Source organism: Sciurus carolinensis, chromosome 11 (assembly GCF_902686445.1).
Source record: "Sciurus carolinensis chromosome 11, mSciCar1.2, whole genome shotgun sequence".
Classification (NCBI taxonomy): Eukaryota; Metazoa; Chordata; class Mammalia; order Rodentia; family Sciuridae; genus Sciurus; species Sciurus carolinensis.
The window spans coordinates 13,993,917-14,010,675 of record NC_062223.1 but is presented as its reverse complement, the minus strand read 5'-3'; the positions used below and the strand labels follow the sequence as shown (position 1 = coordinate 14,010,675).

The 16,759-nt window shown below is 54.9% G+C and overlaps 1 protein-coding gene across 3 annotated transcripts; it reads left to right on the top strand.

The window, feature by feature from the left end:
* Nucleotides 1-2,966: 2,966 nt before the first annotated feature.
* On the top strand, nucleotides 2,967-10,105 carry Zp1 (zona pellucida glycoprotein 1). Of its 3 annotated transcripts, none has more exons than XM_047518180.1 (12): nucleotides 2,967-3,546; nucleotides 4,622-4,743; nucleotides 4,952-5,294; nucleotides 5,389-5,532; nucleotides 5,978-6,165; nucleotides 6,231-6,328; nucleotides 7,769-7,896; nucleotides 7,979-8,168; nucleotides 8,260-8,404; nucleotides 9,401-9,482; nucleotides 9,593-9,715; nucleotides 9,964-10,105. In XM_047518180.1, exons 1-12 carry the CDS (start codon nucleotides 3,366-3,368, stop codon nucleotides 10,059-10,061), a joined length of 1,842 nt encoding a protein of 613 aa, XP_047374136.1. In that variant the 5' UTR covers nucleotides 2,967-3,365; the 3' UTR covers nucleotides 10,062-10,105. The 3 variants fall into 3 exon arrangements, with proteins under 3 accessions (XP_047374136.1, XP_047374135.1, XP_047374137.1); XM_047518179.1 differs by having other exon boundaries at nucleotides 9,961-10,105; XM_047518181.1 differs by lacking the exon at nucleotides 2,967-3,546 and adding an exon at nucleotides 4,187-4,357 and having other exon boundaries at nucleotides 9,961-10,105.
* The last annotated feature ends 6,654 nt before the right edge of the window (nucleotides 10,106-16,759 follow it).

The following is a 16,759-nucleotide window of genomic DNA, read 5'->3' as shown; positions in this document are numbered from 1 at the left end:
CTCTCCGGACGGTGTGCTGCCATTTTCTCAAAGGCCTCTGAGGAGGCCAGCTTTCCATCCTTTATGACCGAATGCCTGAGAAAGTCAACGTGTGAGAAGGGAAGGTTTATTTTGGCTCCTGGTTTCAGAGGTTCAGTCCACGGTCGGTCGGCTCCGTTGTTTCAGCAGCATCCTCTGCCCGGGGCCATGAGCCAGTGCCCATTGCCAGGCCCTTAGGAGACACTCGGTCCCATGGGTCCAAGGTCGGTTCGGAGACGCCCCTCATTACCTAGTCCCACCACAACTCTCTTCCGCATCTTCCAATAGAGGAAAAGAGCAGGTAGGTGACCTCCCAGGCCACTCCGCTCATAAGCAGGGGACACAGCCTGAACGCAGGCCCCTCGGCTCCTCCGGTCAGGCTCTCTCTGCCCCTGACCCCCGGTGGGGGTGCTCCCTCCACGGCACATTGGTACGGAAGTGATGGGGTCAGAGATGCCACTCGGCAACCAGCACACTGGCCAGTGATCGTTCAAGGAGGAGCAGGAGAACCACACGCTCCAAGATGTCTCCCCATGGGACACTCGTAAATTACAGAGCGGCATCAAGACTTTGCCGCAGAGAGCCTGGGCACCCGCTGCCTTAACCTGTGGCCAGAGTTTCATCCACGGGCACAGCACGCATCGGTGTGACGTCCCTCCTGCAGGACACTCTGAGGAGGACACAACCTTGCTTTGGGGTGTTCTGCCCATCGAGGACTGTATCGTGTCCCCCAAATTCTTATGCTGAAGCTCTAATCCCCAGTCCCTCAGAATGCGACTCTATTTGGAGAGAGGGCCTTTAAAGAGGTGGTCGAAATGAGTCATGGGGTGAGCCCTAATCTGACTGGTGTCCTTAAAAGAAGACACCTGGTGACACCAAGGTCTTTGACCTTGGACTGGCAGCCTCCAGAACCATGAGAAAATATCTACCTGCTGGTTAAGCTGCCAGGCTGCGGGGTTCTGCTGCAGAGTCCTCGCCGGCCGAGACACTGCCAAAAATGCATAACCTGGACCTCCTCAGGGGAAACACCGGACAGACCCAGAGAGCCATTCCACAAAGTAACTGGTCAAAAATGTCCAGGCGAGAAAGACAAAGGCAGACCCCGGGGGCGGGGGGTGCCCCAGATCAGAGGCGGCAGAAGAGACCCCCGAGCCAGGATCGGATCCCAGACTAAGAGAAAACTTCTGGGCTGTAAAAGTCCCTGCCAGAATACCTGCTGAAGGTTGAGCAGGATTTGTAAGTTAGACAATTGAGTTTATGCCCCTGCTGATTTCCTGGTTGTGACTGTGTTACAGTAGTTACTCGATTTTTTGTTTGTTTGTTTGTTTGTTTGTTTTATTTTTAGGAAACCTACACTGAAGTAATTAAGGGTAAAAGGGAAACCATCACTTTTGCAACCAACGCTCAGATGGTATGAAAGAAAGTGGGCGTGTGCATGCACATGCCGGAAGAAAGAGGAAGTTAGACCAAATGGGAAAAGCTAGCGTCCAAGGAATCTGGGAGAGGCTTCTGTGAAAAATCCTTCTCTTTTCTATGTTTGAAAAGTAGAAAGTTCAACATAAAAAGTCTAAACCTCCACACTATCCTTCCAGAAAAGCCCCTGGACCTCCACTCCTCCCCTCCCCCCAGCTCCCTCCAGCAAGCCCCCCTTTGAAGCCCTCTCTTCTAGACCTCTGTCTGCCGCTGGCCCCAAACTCCCTCTGCCTCACTCCAACACCCCCCCACCAGGAGCCCGCTGGCACCCCGCCCCTGCTCAGGGCCCTTCCTCCAAACACACTTCCATGACCCTCTCCCACCCCCTCCCCCCAGGTTGGTGGGTTGGCACCTCTCCTAACTTTGCTCTCAGAGACACCCACCAAGCTCTCCCCAGCTGGGCTCATCATTGCCAAACAGTGACTGATTGACACATAAGTTGGCACACCATTGTGGCTTCTCATCCACCCTGCAAGGTAGGCGTTACCATCTGCAATTATCAGAAGGGACTCCCAAAGCTCAGAAACCTTGACACAGCCCAGATCACAGGTAGGGGCGGGGAACCAGGCTGTAGGGCATGAGCCACAGGCTCCTCCAGCTGCTGTAAATTCCAGTGACTCACAGTTGCTAGCGTTTGCTGAGCTCAGACTCTGCTGGGCCCTGGGCTCAGCTACATCAGTTAGTACCCTGGAAGTTCCTCCAAGGAGCGGGGCCTTGTAATGAGCCAGCACCCGCAAGGCCCTAGGACTGAGCCTGGTGGACTGAGCGCGTAGTGAGCTCTAACACGGGCCGTTCCTGTGGTGGTTGTTAATAGACTATTTCTTAGAACTGTTTTAGATTAACAGAAAAACAGAAAAGACAGTGCAGAGCGCTCCCATAGACCCCCCACCCAGTTCTCCTGTAATTAGCATCTTACCTGATTTCAGTACATTTGTCACAATTAATACAGTCTGTGGATCCATCATTATTTACTAATTTTACATTAGTGCAGGTCTAGTAGACTTATCCCAAATACTCGGAACCGGAGTGTTTCAATTTTTGGACTTTTTGTTTGTGGATCTTGGAATATGTGTACATTCATATTCCGCTAGCTCGGGGAGGGAACACAAGAGGAAACACAAAATCCACTCATTTTTCGTCTGTATCTTATACACATAGCCTGAAGGTGGCTTCCAGTGTGACCATGACAGAGGCTGAGGGCAGAATCTTCCACTGGTGTCCTCATCGGAAATGGCCACCCATTAACTGGCTTAATCCTGGACAGGCTGTGAGGAGCTTCTCGGAGAGATGGCACCTGTGGCCCTATCAGCGGCGAGCTCCTGGGGCGGGCCCTCTCCCTGTGGGTCTAGCTGAGGGCTGGGAGGAAAGTGATGGGACTTCTGTTCTCCTCAGTCCTGAGGTCCCGGGGCAGGCAGGAGGCCCTGGGGAGCTGTGGGACCGGAAGGAGATGGGGAGGGGCTTGGGAGCCAGGCAGGCAGTGGACCCCAGGTCCTCAGGGCCCCTCCCAGCCACAGATGCTGACCCTTAGCCATCTTTGCTAGAAAGCTCCCTCCTCCAGCCCAGTCACTTCACTGAGCAGCATCGGCCCCAGCTGCCCTGCCGCAAGGCTGAAAGCCAGGGAGCCTGGTCAAGGACCGCTTTCCCAGCAGCCCCTGGGGGCCCAGGCTGGGAGGGTACCCGCCCCTGCTTTGGGGCAGGAATTTCTCCACCGCCCCTGGAGGCCAGGTGGGCTCTCCCCCAGGTGGGCCCCCTTTGTCCTTAGAGGCTGCCACTTGCGGCCTCCCTCATAAAGGCCTCCCCCTGCTCCGGTGGCAAAGTGGTCGGGGCTGTGGGAGGGGTCCTCTGTGGTGCACCTGGCTGCGGGAGCTCCCAGCATGGCCTGGCGTTTCCACGTCATCTTGCCACTGTTGGCGGCAGCCAGCCTGGGGCTGGGTGGGCAGCGGTTCCCCACGCCCGGCTTCCCAGGCCTCCAGCACAGCTATGACTGTGGGACCCGGGGCATGCAGCTGCTGGTGGTCCCCAGGCCGGGCCAGACAATCCGCTTCAAGGTGCTGGGTGAGTGCTGGGTGAACCCTGGTCCTGCCCCCCAGGCCCAGGCTGCTGCTAGGGGGACCCTTCCCCTGGAACCCAGGCAAGAAGAGTAGAAGCCTCCCTCCCGGGGGGCGGTAACCAGCCCCCACACACATAAAGACGGGCCAGGGAGGAGGGTCGCACAGCTCAATGCCCCTGGTCACCAGCAGCCTCTCCCACGTCACTGCACCCAGGGATCACCTGGCACCTCGCTGAGAGGCAGCCTCAACAAGAAGGGCCTGGGCAGCTCCGGGCTCTGCATTTCTACCACAGCCAGTTGATCGGGCTGCTGGTCCACATATCAGTCTGTGTGCAGCCGAGAGTGGAGCCAAAGGTGCAGTCTCAGAATGGAGATTTGCATCTGCTTCTGGGAATTTTTCCAACAGCCCTGGAGGCCAAGTGGGCACTCTCCCAGGTGGGCCACCTTTGTCCTTAGAGGCTGCCACTTGCCACAGCTTCTAGGCTGTGTGCTCTTGGGCACCTGGCAGACCTCTGAGCCACCTCTGCAAGGCGAGAAGGAAGAACTCGGTCTTTTGTGCACTGAACGAGAATGCTGGGGGCACCCCCCTCCGGAAGGTGCCCCTGCTGTTCTGGGCTATCAAGGTGGGTGAACGCATTGCAGGTGTCACCGGGTGACAGCAGCAGCCATTTAACCTGGCAGACGGGCTCCCCCCTTCCTACAAAAACCCAGCATTGGAATCCTCATCCTGCCCCCAGAGAATGTGCCTGAGAAAGTTCACATTCACCCTCAGCCACTTTGTCCACGGAATGTGGATAACTGAGCTTAAAAGACACGGTGAGAAGTTCTCGGGCCGCCACCGGAGACCCTGGATCCTCTCTGCACCATGTCTTCATGCTGCTGCCGGGTGCCGGGCCAGGGAACCCAGCTAGAAAGCCCTTGTGGCTTCTTGTGCCCTTACAGATGTGGAGCCAAGACTCGAGGCGGAGTTTCTGGGTCACCGGCCTGCTGTGTTGGCAGGAAGCCTCCTCCGCAGACCCCAGCGGCCGCCCTCTAGCACCCTGAAACCCTCCCTTCCTCTTTCCTTCCTCCCCATCCCAGATGAATTTGGGAACCGGTTTGAAGTGAACAACTGCTCCATCTGCTACCACTGGGTCACCGCCGAGCCCCGGGAGCTGGCCGTCTTCTCCGCTGATTACCAAGGCTGCCACGTGCTGCAGAAGGTAGGGACGGCTGGCTGCTCTGTGGCACCAAGTCTGTCCTAAGGACCCTGCCTCTCCTGGACCAGGGAAGACCAGAGCAGGCTGGGTCAGGGAGTCCTGGGTGTGCAGGTGGGTGGGGAGATCAAATCCTGGGAGCAGGCCTTCCCGGGACCAGCATCAGACCCGGCTCCCTGCTCTGGCCCAGCTGCTCTGGCCCTCTCACCTGCAGGACGGGCGGTTCCACCTGAGGGTGTTCGTAGAAGCTGTACTGCAGGATGGTCATGTGGATGTGGCACAAGAGGCCACTCTGATCTGTCCCAAACCTGACCACACCGGGACTCCAGACGCCAGCCTGGTGCCACCTGCCACCTCCTGGCCTTCCTCCCCTCAGTTGCTTCCCCTCCGCCCCACCCCCAGCCACATCCCTCCCAGCCCATCCTACCCAGAACACAGCTTCTTCCTTCCGACTCCTGCTCCGCTGTCCCTGGGACTGGGACCCTCCCGCCCCGCCCTGACCCGGCCCCAGTGGGGCACCGTGGGACCCTGGGAGGTGGACCAGCCTGAGTCCGTCGGTGCGTAGGCCATCGAGCCCTCTGGACTGTGGGAGGCCTGATGGCTTTGACTGGGCACCAAGGAGCTGTCTCTCTTCACTGTCCCCAACCCTAGGTGCCCATCTGCCCCAGGAGCAGTGCCAGGTGGTCTCTGGGCACATCCCCTGCGTGGTGAGAAACGACTCCAAGGAAGCCTGTCGGCAGGCCGGCTGCTGCTACGATGACAGCAGAGACGTGCCCTGTTACTATGGCAACACAGGTACAACCTCCCACACCCAGCGCCGTCCTGGTCCCCGGGACCCTGATGCGGCAGGAGAGGTGCCCCTGCTGCAGTCTCCCATCCGCCCCTCGGATCCCAGCTTCTGGAGCGAATGGCAGAGACCTTTAGATGGGGACAACACACCCTGCTTGCCTCCTAACGGCTGTCCCCAAAAGGCACCCCGACCTTCAGGTCTAAAACATCCTGGCTGGGATGACAAATCCTTCCATCTTACTTCAGGGTGCCCTTCCACTCTTTTGTTCCATGGATGAGAAATTGGTCTCTGGAAGATTGACTGGGGCCAACCCTGGCCTAAATGGGGACAATCGGGGTCCCACTGCCTGGCTCCCAGGCCAGTGCCGGAGCAGACTGTCTCGGCCCCACCTCTGAGCTGGATGGGTACTAGTCCCAAGGCCCTGATCGGCCTCTCGGGTCTCTGTCCCAGCCACCGTCCAGTGTTTCAGAAGCGGCTACTTCATCCTGGTCATGTCCCAAGAAATGGCCTTGGCACGCAGGATCACGCTGGCCAACATCCACCTGGCTTATGCCCCCACCCACTGCCCCCCGACCCAGAAGACGAGCGCTTTTGTGGTCTTCCGTGTTCCTCTCACGCACTGCGGCACCACGGTCCAGGTAGGAGGGCGGGCGCGGGGGGCGACCCCGCCCTGGGAGGGCCTCACTCGCCGTCTCCCCCTCAGACAGTCGGCAGTCAACTCATCTACGAGAACCAGCTGGCGTCGGACCTCCAAGTCCAAAAGGGACCCCAGGGTTCCATCACTCGGGACGGCACTTTCCGGTGAGGGGGAGTCCTCCCTGAACGGGCCGGGCGTGGGCGGGAGGGAGCCGAGGCAAGCCCAGGGCAGGCTTCGGGACCAGCTGGGTCACATCCAGGCTCTGCCGCTACCTCAGCCGTGACTTTAGATGCGCAGCTTACCTCCTCCAGCCTGTCCCGCCAGGCTGGGGATGTCCCTTTCCCAGGGCTGATAGGGCATCAAGTGCCTCTCTGTGTCTGACCAATGGGACAGAAGCCAAGAGCAGCTCTTCAGAGTCTGCTTTTACCCCTCCAAGAACTAAGCTCGGAGTGGCTGAAGGTGTCCCCTGCTGGGCCCCAGGAAGGGGCTGAGGCTGTTTCCACCTGCCGATCTCCAGTTAAGAAGCCGCAGATGGGGCAGAAGATACCTCCAGTTCACGTTCTCTACCGAAGTGGTAGAGGAAGGAAATGGAGGAACAGCCTGGGCGAAAGGGGCCTCCTGGACGTGCTGGCTGAGGTGGCCTGACCTCAGGTTCCGGAATGCCAGTGGGGGTCGTGCCTGGCTGTGAACCTGCTACTGTGTGACCCAGGGCCATACGCCCAACCCCAGCCCGTCTCCTACTGGAGAGAGCTGATCACCAACTACGGGTTGTAGAAATTCTGTGCTTGGCACCCAGCGGATGCCAGGTATCCTTCTCTCCCCACGGCACCTGCCACGAGGGTTGGGGAAGAAACTGGTGTCGGGATCCGAGTGTCTTTTGCTTTAAGCAGAGTGCGTGTGGCCCAGGAGGTGGGGAGGTAAGCTCCTGTCATGCAGGGGAACACTGGACTTGGGTCAGAATTCAGCACAGCGATCAGGAATTCCCGAGGGAAAACGGCCGTCACCCGTCAGGACTAAGCAGGGGGGCCACTAAGACCCGAGGCCAGAGAGGGCAAGAGGCCTTCAGAGCAGGGTAGGGTCGCCACGGCTACCCAGCACCTCACTGGTGCAGGTGCAGGCCACCACGCAGGTGGGCCCTGGGCACCATGGCAGGCCAGCTGCAGCTGCAGGGACAAGCAAGACACTCACCGAAGTCTCATGGCCTCAGTGCTCACCAGAGCCTCGGAGGGAGGAAACTGGGGCTTAGGATAAACCACTGTTGCCAAGGAGATGTGAGCCCAGGTGTACCCACAGGCTCAGCGGTCAAGATCCAGAGGCCTCGAATGCCCGAGCGGGGCAGGCCCACGGTGCCGGCCCCAGAGGGCCTTTGTCTTGATCCTGTCCTAGAGCAGGGCCTGGCACAACGAGCGCCAGCTGTCCCAGGGGGACCACCTGGGCAGGGGCGTGCTTCCTCGGCCCCCTGGCCAGCGCTGCACCTAGCCCTGGTGCCTGCTCGGAGCGTCATCCCCTCGGCCGGAGGGCCCTGTGTTGCGACCATAGTGTTGCCGCCTCGTTCACGTGTTCTGACTGGTCTTCTCCCCCACCTTCTTGCACGTGAACTTCAGGCTTCACGTCCGCTGTCTCTTCGATGCTGGTGACTTCCTGCCCCTCCAGGCGTCCATCTTCCCACCCGCCTCGCCTGCCCCCGTGGCTCAGTCTGGCCCCCTGCGGCTGGAGCTGCGAATTGCCAAGGGTACGGTATCCCCGGCGACTTTCCCTCCCGGCTGCGTGTCCTGGAGCCGGGCTGGCGCGCGCTCACAGCCCCCTCCCCGCAGACGAGACCTTCCGCTCCTACCACGGGCAGGACGACTACCCGCTGGTGAGGCTGCTCCGGGAGCCAGTCCACGTGGAGGTCCGGCTCTTGCGGAGGACAGACCCCAGGCTAGTCCTGGTGCTGCACCAGTGCTGGGCCACTCCCGGCCCCAACCCCTTCCAGCAGCCCCAGTGGCCCCTCCTGTCGGACGGGTGAGTGACGGCAGGTGACCGAGTGCCCCACGGAGCTCCCTCCCAGCTTGCTGCGCCTCCTGGAGGCCCTCCTGGCTTCTCTCCTTTCCAGGTGTCCTTTCGAGGGTGACAGCTACAGAACCCAGATGGTAGCCCTGGACAGGGCAGACCTGCCCTTCCAGTCTCACTACCAGCGCTTCACGGTCGCCACCTTTGCCCTCCTGGACTTCAGCTCCCAGAGAGCCCTCAGGGGCCTGGTAAGAAGGACCCGCGTTCCTCATCTGAGTGGGAATAAGCTGGTCTCCAAACGCCCCCAGCACCCTGTGAGCGGGTGCCCTTCATCCTGTCCCAGGATGGCAGTTGGCTCTTACCAAGTGTGGCAGACAGCAGTGGGCGCAGGGTTCTGGCCTTAGGTCAATGCAGAAGCCACTGATGACCAGCTCCAGAGGAGGAGGGGACATGCTCCGCTTGGCTGCAGTGGGCCTCCTATCATGGCCCAGAAACAATATGTTGTCCATACTCTTGAATTTTTTTATAACTTGGCAACTTCTCCAGAAGGTGAAAGTGGATAAATGTAGAGTGTTTAGTTTGCTGTGCAATACAGAAACGGCACCATGAGCAACAGGCTAGGGCACACACATCTGTCACCGAACGCACACAGCTTGCTTTAGATGCTGCCTGTTACTGCATCAGATGTAGATGAATTGCGCTGGAAGGCACCGCTTGGCGAGCCTGCCTTCCCGCCTCGCCAGCCTGCTTCCCAGCCAAGAGATGCTCCCGTGCTAGATGAGGGGCACCCACGTGGGGCCTGCTGGGAGCCAGGCCAGGTGACTCCCTGCATCCACTCCTCTGGGGAGTTTCCCCTGCCCGTTTCTGGAAGCAGTGGTAATCTGTCATCCCTGTCCCCAGGTCTCTGGGGTTAGGTAGACAGGCTGGTAGCACACGTTCTCCAGCTGTGGTCAAGCCCCACCTCGGTCCCTTCTCGGGAAGGGAACCATCCAGCCCTACAGCCATTCCGCAGCCAGAGGCAGGGCTGGTGAAGCAGGCAGAGGGCTGGGCTCCACCAGAGAGCAGTGGACCTGGGAGAGGCCTGGACTCTAGTTGGGGAAGCAACCCCATTTGCAGGGGGCAGCAGTCAACACCCCCAGGTTTCTCTGCCTGGCGGGCAGCAGCATAGCCTTGGCTCCACACCCCTGCCCCGGCGCTTCCTGCCCAACGGCGCCAATGCCTGGCCATCTCTCTCCTCCCGCCAGGTCTACTTCTTCTGCAGCGCCTCTGCCTGCTTCCCCTCGAGGCTGGAGCCGTGCTCCCCAGCATGTGCTTCTGGGACTGCACGTGAGTCCAGGGGAGGGGACAGTTCTTCAGTCCTTCCCCAGGGCCCTGCCTGGCTCCTGGGCCACCAGGAGCTAGAGACCAACCCAAGGTACGGCTCTCTCCCTGGGCAGGACAGCGAAGATCACCGGGTCACTTCAACGGCACTGCCAGGCCCCTGGACATCGTAAGCTCTCCAGGACCAGTTGGCTTCCAGGACTCTTATGGATGGGGGCCCACAAGTACCAGGGCTTATGGTGGGTCCTCAGGCCTTAGACCCCCTAAAAATGCTGACCAAACGGGGAAGCTCTGGCCCAGAGAAGGCAGGACATGGTGTAACTACACTCATGAGGAAACAGAGTTGGCCCTGGTCCCTTATCTGTGAAAGGCAGCTTCAGTGGTGGTAGCAGAGGTGTGGGAAGGCCAAGGTCAAGGAAGGTCAGTGTGCAAGAGTGTTGGCGGGCGGGCCCAGCCCTGTGTTCCTTCCATCCCTTCTCTCTAGCAGGCTCCAGCAGGAACTCCAACCCCAGGCCACTCCTCTGGGTCCTTCTCTGCTGCTGGCTGTTGTCCTCGTCCTGGGGGCTGGTGTGTTTGTGGGCCTGAGGCATCTGAGAGGCACCAGTGAACAGGCCCAATAAACCATTGTTTCAAACCTACCAAACGCTGGTGTGAAGTGACTCGGGACACCTAGAACAGAACTATCATCTGAGAAATCTGTTCTTAGTGTCAGCTCTGTGACAGGTCACAATTCAGAAAGCCATGCACTCCGTAATGTTTCAGTCAACAACAGACCACATATTGATGGGGTCCCATAAGACCCCAGAACTGAAATTCTCATCAGTGATGCGGCTATGGTAATGTCACAGCTTGATGCGACAGGTTACTCATGGGTTTTCAGTGAGGTTGGTGTAAACCTTCTGCAGTGCGAGAAAGTACCATGCATAATTATCACGTACCACACCCAAACGGCCGTTACTGGCTTACATATTTACTACACTTTTACCACTGTTTCAGAGTCTGTGCCTTCTGCCTGTGGAAGGGTGTACTGTACACCACACATGCTATGCCACAGCAGCCTTGTGCCTCCTGTTTGCTAGGCTCTCAAGAGTACTGAGGCCACGTGCAGTAGTTGACCTGCCCTGTCTAGGTGTGTGCCATACCCTGGTCATGTTCACACAACTGTGAAACTAATGACGTGGTTCTTAGTGTCCCCATGGTTCACCAGCTCGTGACAACACCTAGTATATACTTCTCCCCGGGCTGAATTTGGGGGGCTTTGCCTCTCTGCGAGGAAAGGTGGCATTCAGAGGGACCAGCACAAGCAAAGGTACAGGAGGAGCTAAAGGTGGGGAAGTCAAAATGGCAGATCTGGGGCTGGAAAGCCAGGCAGGAACTGTGGCCACAAGGACTGGTCAAGGGCTCTCAGCACAGGGGTTCTGAGTGGGGCGTCCTCGGCCCCGGTGTGGCTGCCCCCCTGGGGTAAGGCCATGCCAGAGCTCCTGGGGCAAACGCTTCACTACCCCACTGTGTCTACCAGCCTGGCACTGAGGGATGCCAGGCTACGTTGCTGACCACTGGCCTCTCTTCCCCCTCCCGTGGCCTCCCAGGACTAGCCCACAGCTGAACAGCAGCCTGTTAGCCCTGCCACCTGGACATGGCCCCCAGGTAGTCAGCACCATGCTGACTATGCTCCCGCCCCACTTCCTGTGCATAACTAGGGCCTTCATCTCACTTTACAGCGAAGACCTCTTGACTGACATGTAGATTCAACCTGGAAAGGGGAAGTGGGTGGGGGGAGGGTTCAATCTGGGCACAGGGAGAAGAATCTGGTGGGGGACCCTGAAGAGGCCCGTGGGCACAGGGAGCGCCAGGGCTCAAGTCAGGCAGTGGCCCTGGTGCTACCCAGGGTCCCTGCCCCGCTGCTGGCTCCTTGCCTACCTGATCTTTTTCATCTTCAGGGTCAGGTCAAGCGTATGGATTCCAAGCCAGGCCACCAACAGCTGGGTGATACGAAGTGCGTTACTGACTTCTGTTTTCTCTTCTATGAAATGGAGACAATACCTATACCCACAGGAATATTGGATAAAAAGAGTTAATAAGAACACGTAGAATAGTACGGAACAGCCAGCGTTTACTGAGTGCTCTTAGCTGCTAACTGGAACTTCTCTTCCTCCTGCCCCAAAACTAATGCTTACCTGGTCCTCACCGCCACCCTCTCTGAGAACAAGTTTGCATGCCAAGAGGAGGAAGGTCCGGGAAACTGCTGCCTTTGGGCTTTTCCGGCAGAGTCAGCAGAAAGTCAGACACTGGCCTTGGAAGTTGGGTAACTTCATTCTCTGGGCCTGTCTTCCTGGCTGTGGCTAGCACTGGCCAGTCCAGCCCTGTCCAGCCCTGCCCAGCTTCCTGCTGGTACAGGAGGGCCTAGGACATACTCCACAGGGTCGGTGTGGAACAAGTGAGGGTTCTGGGCTTGGTTGGCTGGAGGAACCCGGCTGCACAGGGTTCTGCTGCCAGCAGCACCTGCACCTCCCACAGGCCCACCACGGAATTCTGATCAGCACAGGAAGCTGGACTGAGCAATGGCACCGATGTCCTGTGTCAGCAAAGCGTTGTTCTGCAGTGCCAGCTGCAGTCATAGTGCCCTTTTAACTTTTTTAAAAACGCAAGAGTAAATACCTTGTATCATTTCCAATCATTTTGGGGATGGTGCAGTAGGGGGACTGGGGATTAAACCCAAGGACACTTAACCACTGAGCCACATCCTCAGCCATTTTTTATATTTTATTTAGAGGCAGCATCTCACTGAGTTGCTTAGGGCCTCACTAAGTTGCTGAGGCTGGCTTTGAACTCTCAATCCTCCTGCCTCAGCCTCCCGAGCTGCTGGGATTACATGCATGTGCCACCATGCCTGGCTTCCTATCATTTTTTAAATTTTTTTTATTTTTTACAGACTGCATTTTCCTATCATTTTTAATAGATATTTTCCCTCAATTATGGTTTAACTATGGCATATTGGATCTCTTTGGGTGTGAAAGAAACCAAAACTACTGTTGGATAAAAGTGGTAATGCATTTAGATAAGCTCACAATCTTTATATACTTTTTTCTCAGAAGAAATTCATCAGTAGAACTGCTGGGTCACAAAACACACCCTGAGGACTGCTGGGCTCTGGGGCTGTGTGGGTGGCTGCTCCCCCACAGACCAGTATCTCTCTGAATCTTCGCCTATCTGAGCAGCAGGAGGCAAAGAGCATTACTATCTTAAAATGGAGCGCTTTGATTACGAAGTTAAGCATCTCGATAGCCTCCGTATCTCACGGATTGCTCTTCGTGTCTTTTATCTCCTCTCCAGCATTTCTTTCCTTCCTTGCCTGTAAAGGATGTTCACAGATCAAGGGGGGAACGTCTTCATCTTATCAGTTTCCCCCTGACTGGTCATTGCTCTTTTCCCTCCGGTACTATTGATTGAACCAGGGCCTTGCATCTGCCAGGCACAACTCTGCCACTGAGTCACAGCCCCAGTCCCACTGGCTTTTCTTTGTGGGGTTCTTCCTTTCATCCAGCTGAGAGGATTATCTAACAGTGAATTTTTTTCCCCTCATATTTGCATCTTTGACTATGGCAAAGATCTTCCCCTAACCTAACGAATCATGAAAGTATTCATTTACTTTTTTTGTGATACCCCTGTGGTAATGCAGTTGTTTCCTACTTTCAAGTGTGTGGAGGTACATGATTTTTGACAGGCAACTTTGTGATTGCTATTTAAATTATGCATAGGTTTTGTCAACCCATCTGTACCAGGATTTACAGACAGACATAGGAAGCCTATGTGGCACTGGGATCCCTGTGTTCTGGAGGGAAGCAATCAGCTTTGACTGTCCTAGATATCTGGGCGGGCACAGTGGTCCACCTGTAATCCCAGCAACATGGAAGGTTAAGGCAGGAAGACGGCAAGGTGGAGATCAACCTGGGCAACTCGGCCAGACTGTTTCACTATAGAATGAACAGTGCTGGGGAGGAGCTCAGTGGTGGAGCACCACTGGGCTCAACCCCTAGCACTGGGGAAAAACTCCTCTGAATTTCACTCAGTTTAAAACTTTTTTCACATCCCTGTTGCCATCTCCTGGAGGGAGCATGCACCTGGGCCTTGGGACAAGTTGTCAGATCTGAGGGAGGACAGCAAACTGCTTTTGCTGACTTGCAGAAGGAAGCATAGCTGCTCATGGCCGTAGTACTTTTCTTCCTGCCTTTTGGACCACAGCAAAGTGAGACTAGACTAGACCCCTTATTTCCCCTCTCTCACCTGACTCCCACATACATACCCCATGCATTAAGATCAAATCAATGTCACCAAAGGTGCTTTGTCTTAAATAAAGGGGGAGAATGCTTCACAACCTGTTGATTGAACTTCAGTAAAATGTAACTTCTGGAAGCACAGCCCCACATCCAGGCATTTCTTCAAGAGAGCCAATTCTGTTCCAGCAGTAGGGCGACTAGATCCATGTTTGGAAGTAAACATCCAAAATGCCAGATTGTAAGCATTTTAAAATGTGTTTCAACCATTTTTGAACTAACATGAGGAAAAAAAAAAAAAAAGGCATGCAGACAGGACAAAAATAAAAGCAAGAACTCTGGGAAGTAAAACCAGCTTCTATTTTGGGAATTTCTACAGAATACTGGAGACCTTAACCTTTCAGTGTGATGAGCAGAGGAGACTGCAAATTAGGTCTGGAGCCTGCCAAAGGCTGAGAAGTTCAGATGTAGGCTTCCGAGGAAGCTGGGACTCCAGAGAGTTCAGTCCTCATTGCAAGAGTGAAGAGAGGGGGCAGCAAGGGATCTCACCTACCTCCATCTTGGTGCTGATTAATTAGAAAAAAAAAATCACCATGTAAATTAGAACTACTGTTCCCCTTTCCTGTGTGTACAGTCCAAATTCACACACTGAGAGGGAAAGGAGGAAGGAAGAACCCTCAGACGTTCACTCTGAAAAAAAGACCTCAAGGACTGACTAATTTAAAGCAATCCCAGGGTGATAATTAAAGTAATCCCCAGCTTCAGAAAGAAGCCAAGGCAAATCCCATCTGAAAGATGTCATTTCAGCCAGACTCAAAACATTCTCTGGGAAAAATTCCAAATCAAATGAACACCTCACAATCAGAAATCATCGAGTTAGAAGACAAGGCATGAACTGGGAGATATTTGCAACACATTCTTGACCAGTGGGCTACCATTCAAAACGTGTTTTTGTTTTTTTTTTAAATGCTACAAATCAGTAAGAAAAAGACAACACCAACAGAGAAATAGGCAAAGGGTACCAATAGGCCTATCACAGAATATAAATTCAGTTAGTCCAGAAGTAGATGAAAAGATGTTCAACCTTGGGCTGGGGGTGTAGCTCAGTGGTAGAGAGCCCCTGGTTCAACCCTAGCACTGAAGAAAAAAAAAAAAAAGAAAGAAAGAAAGAAAAAGAAAAAACTCAACCTCAACTGTAATCATGGATGTCAAAAGTAAATCTCAAGATACTCCTATATACCTCCCAGACTGGCAAAAAGTAAAAGGTCAAGAAATGCTAAGTGTTGGTGAGGACCCATGGACAGGAGCACCCAGCACCAGATCCGTGTTAGTCAGAATGTAACCAGGCAGGCCTGTGCTCAGAAACAGACTGTCATTTAGCAAAAAGACAAAATTAAACTAGAAACTCTCAGGTCTATTATCAACAACACCTAAATGCATGGTGGCATATTCCTATGATTTATTTTTATAATGGATGAGTTAAGGGTTATGTAAGCTGGAGGGTGAGGGTTGGTGGCCAAACAAAAGTCAGATAAAAAGCAGTCAAAGCCAAGCTTTATTGGAATTTGGCTCTCGTGAGAAATTCCCAGCCCTCTGGGGTACAGGTCAGGGTGGAGAGCCAGAGAAAATCGCACGTGGCCCCGGCTGCCCAGGGTCTTTATAGGCCAGAATAGGCGGGGGTCCTGCTGAGTGATAGGTGGACGTAAGGGTCAGTGGGGTTTATCTGTCTGCATTTGATTGGTTGCTCTTTGGCGTGCTGCGCGCTGCCTTCGTTGTTTTGCTCCCTCCCATGTAGCTGCTTAAATCCCGACCTGACAGGTTAACCTTACTTTATCTTGTCTAAGGTTTATCCCTTGCAGTCTGCCTTCCAGAAAGAGTTGGCTTCTTACAAGGGTTCCAAGGAATCTGGCCATCACCAACTGCCTCAGGCATGGATCAATAGCAAGGCTTAGACCCCAGCCCCCTAATACATCAGAGGAAGGGTTGCTGCTTCTCTAACCATGAACACAATGCCATAAAATCCCCATACAATTTCGTGGGGCACAACAAATAACTGCGACAGCAACCCTTGGACCCTAGATCCCTGGTCACACTAGGGGTAGGAGCTGTTCTTCCTGACCATGCAGCCTAAAAGCTCCACAGCCCACTGGCCAAGTCCCTCCTCCCAGCACACTGTCCTGGAACAAATGGACTATGCAGAACTTGCTCCTATCACCAATGCACGCTGTCCCCGCAGCCTGGTGTTCTGGAAGGCCACTGCCTTTTTTTGTATAACAGTGAATGAACACATGTGTCAACACAGGTAAGTCAAGAACAATACTGAGGACTGGGCAGTGGCTCAGTGGTAGAGCACTTGCCTAGCATGTGTGAGGCCCTGGGATTGATCCCCAGCACCGCGGGGAAAACAAAAAATATTGAGAAAGTAAAGTAAAAGAAAGCAGATTGAATAATTTTGTTTATATAATGTTCAAAAAACAATATAACCCAAACAAAGTAATTAGCAACACCAGTTTCAGAATACTGGTTTTCTCCATGTAGGGGAGGGAGGGAGGTATGCGTTGAGGGAACACTCTGAGGACCCCAATGCTTTCTTCACCTGGCTGGTGGATAGTAGGCTGTTTACTCTTCTTTAAACTGTACACGTATGTTTTAGATAACTGAAAAAATTTTTTCGGCACGTCCGTTAAAGATTTGTTCCAAATTTTGAAAACCATCAGGTAGGACTTGGACTTTGCACAACTGCTATCTCAAGCCTCCTCTGCACCACGGGGCATGGGCTGTGAGCTCCTCGGCTTCCACCAGTCACCCCTATTCTGTTCTTCTGTCCTTTGTCCACCTAGTGAACTTCTGATTTTCCAAAATGCTGCTGGCAACTCTCCTCCAGATTTACCTGGTTTTCAAACCAGTTGCACTGCCTCCACCCCCGCCCCCCGTCCCACGTTGGCACCTCTATGAGGACTCTAGTGTCATGGTTGTATTCTGTACACTCCTGCCTCCTGGTCTGGGTTA